General features: G+C 34.7%; 1 protein-coding gene across 1 annotated transcript; it reads right to left on the bottom strand.

Moving 5' to 3' along the window:
* Positions 1 to 227: 227 nt before the first annotated feature.
* On the bottom strand, positions 228 to 4801 carry LOC140812249 (putative disease resistance protein At1g50180). The gene is given in 3 exon segments (XM_073170476.1): positions 228 to 1281; positions 3655 to 3814; positions 3817 to 4801. Coding segments are annotated over 3 exon segments (1548 nt in total). The 5' UTR covers positions 4672 to 4801; the 3' UTR covers positions 228 to 748.
* Between the last annotated feature and the right edge of the window lie 2670 nt (positions 4802 to 7471).

The raw sequence follows: 7471 nt of genomic DNA, 5'->3' as shown, positions 1-7471 counted from the left end.
TTGAATAAGTTGTGAACATTAGACTTGTTCTTCTGTCATTGGTTTTGTAAGACAACGAATTATTTGAATAAATTCTACTTTGGAATAAGACTGTTGTTTAGGCTTAGTGTTCTTGGTTTATTTAATTACTGAATTTTTAAGAACATTGCCGATGTTCATGCCATGCATCTCGGGGCGTGACATTTTAGGATTATGATACCCTTGTCCCACATCGAAAAAAAAATCAAGATTTAAAATGAGTTTATAATGGTTTACAATGGACTTCTATAGCAACTTGGGTTAATCATTTTCGTAAAGCGAGGACGAATACGAAGTAGTTGCTATAGGGGCCCATTGTGCAGTCACGCAGGCGCGGGCCTGGGCTCGGGGCGTGACAGAATGGTATCAGAGCCGGTCACCGGCATGGAACACCGGGAAATAAGTGCTATGCGGGGCAAAGTGCTACGTGCATGAGAGCCACCTCTTGAACCTGCGGGGCAAAGTGCTACATGACGGGAGCCACCTCTTGAACCTGTAGGAGCCATCTCTAGATTCTCGGTGCTGGTGGATCGAGGGGTCAGGCCGCGACGAGGACGTCGCGTTCTGAAGGAGGGGTGATTATGATACCCTTGTCCCACATCGAAAAAAAAATCAAGATTTAAAATGAGTTTATAATGGTTTACAATGGACTTCTATAGCAACTTGGGTTAATCATTTTCGTAAAGCGAGGACGAATACGAAGTAGTTGCTATAGGGGCCCATTGTGCAGTCACGCAGGCGCGGGCCTGGGCTCGGGGCGTGACACCAATCTTCGAATTTTTCCTTGAGAATCCGCAAAAAACTTTTCCTCTTTTCCTTTGGACAAACATAGATCTCTCACCAAATCATGAAGATGGCATGATTTATATCCCCAATCCATTTTCACCTGAACCATGCATTTGCTTGCTAGCTCATTTAAATAATGTTCAGCAACATCCCTAAGAGTTTCATTTCGGCCTTTATCATCTGATGAAATCAATCCTTCTGCCATCCATATCAAATAAACATCTTCCACATTTATGTTCTTGTCCTCCGGAAAAAATCCTAAATACAGAAAACATAACTTTAGGTGGTAAGGCAATATATTGTAACTCAAGTTTAGAACCTGTCCTACACTTTCCTTCCCACGCTTCAGATGTGAATCCATATTCTTGAGGACCTTATTCCAGTCCCCTAAATTTTGTTGTCCTCGCAAAATTCCACCAATAACGGATACTGCTAGGGGTAGGCACCCACATTTGCGTACCAATTCCCTTCCTATAGCTTCAAGTTTCGAGTTGGCTGTGTGCGCATTCGGCAAAATAAATAAATCTCCATCTTGATTACATTAGTATACAACAATAAACAAATAATAGGTTCGATAAATATAACAAATAAATTCATTTGCATTCAGCGCACCAGAGTCAACTCAAGTCGTAAGAAGTTAAGAAAACAAGAAATCAAAAATTGAAAGGTTGCCCTGTAAAGAAAAGAAAACGTTTGTGCTACAAAATATTGGCATATTTAAGGAAGCAATTAGTTTTCCAAACGTACGTGAATCTTGAAGACTTAGAGGGTAAGAAAAACACTAAACAAAGAAAAAAAATATAAGAGAGATGTATTTTGTTGGCCTTATTTTTTCGCACCAAGACTTTGGCACAATAATCACTTTTTAGTTTTGGATATTCACTTTGGTACAGTTTGGTACATAGGATAGGATAAGTAAGGGATATATAGTATAAGGATAAATCAAGGATAAATATAATGATAAGATAATATGTTGAATGTTTGGTATGATTTTAACATGAGTGATTAAATTTATATATGAATTGTAATGACAAAATTAACCCTACTTTAAAAACTTATATTTTGTTATCAATATCTTGTAATTGCATGTCTCAATTCTTATTATTATTTTTTTAAAATCCTGATTATATTAAAAAAATTATTAAAAATATATATTAGAAATAAATAAAATAAAATCATAAATGATGAATAATTTTAAACAATTTTAAAAATAATTATTCATCTTTATTTCCTTTAAAAAAATGAGAGAATTTAGAAAACAATAAAAAAATTCATTGTCCACACCAAATTATGCTATAATATATATATATATATATATATATATATATATATATATATATATATATATATATATATATATAATAAACATTAACTTAAATGTATTTAAAATATTGACACAAAGAGATACCAAACAACAAAGGCAGATTAAAACATTGCATATTAAAAAAAATAAAACCAAAGTACGGAATATAGTATGACAAATCCATGAAAAAGCTCACAGTCAACAAAATAAATCATTGTTTTCAACCATGTTGTAGATATCATACTCACTCTTTTTTTAAGAGTTGCTTGACCAAGGAGTGTCGAGCCTCGTCGGGTAAACTGAAAAAAAAAGCCAATTTCTTTGGATTCTCCACTAACTTGTCAGCTGCAAAAACCTTCTCATCTATTGTCAACCCTGGAATTGTACCCATAGCACCCCACACATCTTTAGTAGCAACAGGGTCATATGTAGATATAATAACCTTCTCATCTTGATTGTCCATGATATAATAACTTCTGCCACATTATAACAAAAATTTACATCATGTTAACTGGATTAATTAGTCCATCTTGCAGCTTTTCGTGGCTAACCAGTGCAAACCCGCTGATATTATCAACGTTCTTTACCAGTACATGATATTTATATGGATACATAATCATAATTTGTTATGCAGAGGATGAGATGTTTGAATCAGACAAAGCTCAAGTTATTAAAGAAATAGAAGAACTTCAGCCAACAACACCAATTACGTGTTCTGGGGAATTGTTCAAACCCATTACAGCATGAATAATTAGTGAAATGGTATTTATTTCCAGCGATATTATTAAGTTCATTATCATATTGGAGGCGATCGTTAGCTGTTTTTTTCGAATACTTCCCATGAATTGAATAAAATCATTATAAGATATTTTAAATACTAATTGCTCCAACGTTATTGCAGTTGATAGGACACTACTGGAAAACTTAAACAGACAACCAAGAAGAAAACAAAATAAAATTCTCGAGCGTGTTAATGGGAGGATTCAGTTTCTGAAAACCGTTGCATGCTAGTACAGCCCATATGAGAAAATCAACTACAACCCAGAGCATTACACTTCAAAAAACATCAACACTTCCACAAACTCCAAATAAATTCTTCAATCCAAACGAAATTAAATTAAAATATTGAAGAACACCAAAGTTTTACCTGTTAATATCCTTTAACCTCCACAAGAAGCGGCTTCAAAAGCCTCGATTCTCTATCTCTCGCCGCCTCAGAGAGAAATGAATTTTGAAGAAGGTAAAATGAAATTTTAGGGTTGCTGTCGATTCAAAACTTTGGGGGTTAATAACGTCATTTCATATTATTTATTATTTTATCATGCAGATATCCCTAACCTTTGGTGGGATGTCTTCTCCATGCTAGACCAACATCATCACGGGCCCATCTAGTTTTTGTGGGCTTTTAAAAAATGAGCCAAACATAGGTTGAAGAGGGATAAATTATGAATCACTTAGTTATCAAGTGCACCAAACTATGCCTTTGAGATTACTTGCTTGGATTTTATTTATTACAAGTATCGATCAACCAACATAATAAAACTAACCTTCGGATTGATGGAGGGGAAGAGCTATCTTTCGAAGCAGATCCCAACTTTCATCTTCCGTCAGGAAATCTAGTTTGTAGACAAATTCTGTGTCTGCGATCATTTGATTTCGAGTTGTGAGCAAAATTTTGGATTTCGATTCTGCAAGCGGAAATGCTTCTTTAAGATATCCCAATGATGAATTTCCCATATATCATCAAGAACCACCAGACACTTCTTCTTTTTCTGTATATCATATAGTTCTCTCACCAATTCAGCTTCCTCCATTCTCGTTACTCGTTCATTGTTTTCTCCCGGAAGAAGTTGCCTCAATATTTCCTGGAGAATAGCTTTTGCTTGAAGTTTCTGCGTAATGCAAACCCAAGCACGAGCTTCAAAACCGAACTTGTGTTGGTAAATTTTTCTGGCAAGAGTGGTCTTCCCCAAACCACCCATCCCACATTTAGAAATCACTCGAGATGATCTATCATCAATATTTTTCATACTTAACGCAAGACGATTTATGTCATTCTTCATCCCAACGAAGTGCTCTTCAATCCCATGACCGTATGTCAGCCTTAGCAATTGTTGATCGTCATTGCATCCGAAACTTGACGAGCCCTCCCCTTTACTTATAGACTCCAATTTTTTGGTGAGTTCAGCCATGCGAGAGATAATTCCTGCAGTTTCGTTCCCTATCTCGTGAAGAGCCAAACACTCACCCAATATGCAAGTGAATCTTTTGAGCCTTTTTTTCAAGTTCTTGGATCCTCTTTTTGATGCAACTTCAACAGCATATTTTTCAAGAACATCCTCAGCCCTTGTTGCCAGAACCATAAGTTCTGAAACCCAACCATGCACGATGGCAGAGTCGTATCTGTCCCGCCTATTGTCGGCATCCTTCAAGAAATCTCGCATCCTTCGAAGATCCCTTCCGACATCCTCAACCTGACCTTCGACACCTGATAAAAACTTCACCTCTTCGGTCAATAGATCACGTAGAGTTTCCAAAGCCATTGTTGTAGCAGCGTCAACCATCATTTAGTCAAGAGTTTTTGGAAGAAGATAGAAAATTTTTAGTAGTTAACCTTCTTTTGAGTGTGAATTTTTTTATAAATGAGCAAATGACCTCGTCCATTTTTTAAGTACATGGTACAGTGCATTTTTTCCAATTGAGAAGTTTAAGAATCAAACCAAAAGTCAAAGAATGTAAAATATATATATATATATATATATATATATATATATATATATATATATATATATATATATATATATATATATATATATATATACAGTTTTGTTATCCTGCACACCCACCGTGCACACCTCCGTGAGCACCTATGAGGTGTCACTCACCTATTGGATGTGATGGAATATAGAAAAATTGCGCATCCAATGGGTGAGTGACACCTCATAGGTGCTCACGGAGGTGTGCACGGTGGGTGTGCAGGATAACAAAACTGTATATATATATATATATATATATATATATATATATATATATATATCTATACTATCTATAAATATGTGAGTTTGAATTATGAATTTACTTAGTTACCCTTTCACTCATCATTACTTCACTAATTTTTTAAATTTTTTACTTAGTTACCCTTTCACTCATAATTACTTCATGGATGTTTTATTTATTTGTTAATTTAAGTGAGATATGAGTTAGAATTGTTAATTTACTTAGTTATCATTTCACTCACCATTACTTCATTAATGTTTTATTTATTTATTTATGTGATTTTTCAATTTTCTGATCTAAAGATTGATATTGAAAGTAAAAATAATTTTATTTCATTATTTTAGTTGAATGAACTACAAATTTTACAACCATAGAAAATGTCATTTTTCTTATGGTTTTTTTTCAATTAAAATGGATATTGAGAGCATGCAGATTCTATATGCTCTTTTGCAATTTTTTTTAATATTTTATTTGCAATATAATTTGATTATTTTGAGTTATTTCAACTTTATTCATAGAAAAAGAAATTAATGTGAAATTAAAAAGAATGAAAATTACTTTATACATTTGCATTAAATTTATGAAATAATCTTTATAATTTTTTAAATTAAGATAATCCTTATAATAAGTATGAATTATAGTTTATTATCATTGGTTAGAAATTAAATTTTTTATATATGGTATTTTTAAACTGAATGTTACGTATATGTGTTTTACTACACATATTTATTTGATTGATATTATTTTAAAATTTTATTTAACATGAAATTATCAATCATCAATATTAATTTTCAAATGATCTATTATGATATAAATTAACTATGTATAATATATATTTGAAAAAGGAGAAAGTTAAACAAAATTCGCAAGGAGTTAAAAGTTAGCAAAAAAAAAATTGATATTTAACTTAATAATAAGTTTAGGGGTTTTATTTTAACATCATTATGATAATTTTGTTACTTAAGAGAATTTTATTTGACAATCGCTATATGCACTTCATTTAAAAATATTGTGATTTTGGTTTTTAGTAATATTCATTATTCATAGCGGAATTCATAGCGGGAGATAAAGCATACTTGAAGTTGGGCTGATTTGAAAAGAAGACCAGTGGAATTCATAGCGGGAGATAAAGCATACTTGAAGGTATCACCAATGAAAGGTGTGGTTCGATTCAACAAACCCGGAAAAATGAACCCTAGATATGTTGGACCTTTTGAAATTCTGGGGAAAGTGGGAACACTTGCATACAGACTGGCACTCCCACCAAATATGTCTAGAATCCATAATGTCTTCCACGTTTCGCAACTAAGAAGATATGTTTCAGATCCAAGCCACATTCTTGAAGCTGAACCACTCTTAATCGAGGGAGACTTGAATGAAGAACTTAAGTATAAAGAAGTCCCGATCCGAATCGTGGATACAATGGACCAAGTACTAAGAAGACGAACGATTCCATATGTCAAAGTACAATGGTCTAATCATACCGAAAGAGAGGCCACTTGGGAACTCGAAGAGAAAATGAGAGACCAATACCCCTATCTTTTCGAAGGACAAGTTAATCCAAGTTTCGCGGACGAAACTTAAAATAAGGAGGGGAGAATGTGAAGACCGTGCATTATGGAAGGCACCAGTCTTGGGGGAAATCCTCACAACCCAAAAATCACTCTCCTATTGAAATTAAAGAAGCCAACAATCACTCCATTTGCAGCATGAGTCTCGGACGTGAACTTGAACCAAGAAAAGGGCCACATTCAGCTTGGAAGAGGAAACCGTAATCACCCGTTGACTAAGCTATCAGCAGAAATCTTGGAGTGATGGGAGCTTGCCTTGGAGCTGATAATTCAAGCCTATAAATATAGGTGAACCGAAGGGATACTACATACTGTAAGCTTCATCCCCGTACCTGCAGAATTCGAAAGTTCAGTTGCTGGAAAACAGATTTCTTGGCCCAACCTCCTACCCAAATTCGAGGCATTTTAGTAACATTTCGAAGTCCAGTTGCTATCGTTGTTAACAACCCAACCTTAGCCAAGTTCCTGCTGTTTCTTCGAGAGCAGTTGCTGCTCAAAATTGGTCCAGGAATAGCCGAGGAGCTTGATCAAACAAGCTATCCAAAAACCCGAGAATCCCGCAACGGTTCGAAGCAAGGTTGATGCCTTTTTTTCCAGACCACTATCTGTCCATTTCCGAAGGTGACAGTAGCCGAATTCAGCCAAGATCGAGGCATTGCAGCAGCTAATTCGAAGCTTTGCCGTAGCGTTTTGAAGTCTAGATTCCACCACTTCAGAAACTCTCCACAAGTTGCTGTCTTGGACCAGTAGCCATTTGAAGCTTCAAATCCTCCCCACAAACTCAATTCTCGATTAT

The sequence above is a fragment of the Primulina eburnea genome, chromosome 14 (genome assembly GCF_022965805.1).
Source record: "Primulina eburnea isolate SZY01 chromosome 14, ASM2296580v1, whole genome shotgun sequence".
NCBI classification, from domain to species: domain Eukaryota; kingdom Viridiplantae; phylum Streptophyta; class Magnoliopsida; order Lamiales; family Gesneriaceae; genus Primulina; species Primulina eburnea.
The sequence above is the reverse complement of the archived record's forward strand: the minus strand, read 5'-3'. Positions and strand labels throughout refer to the sequence as shown.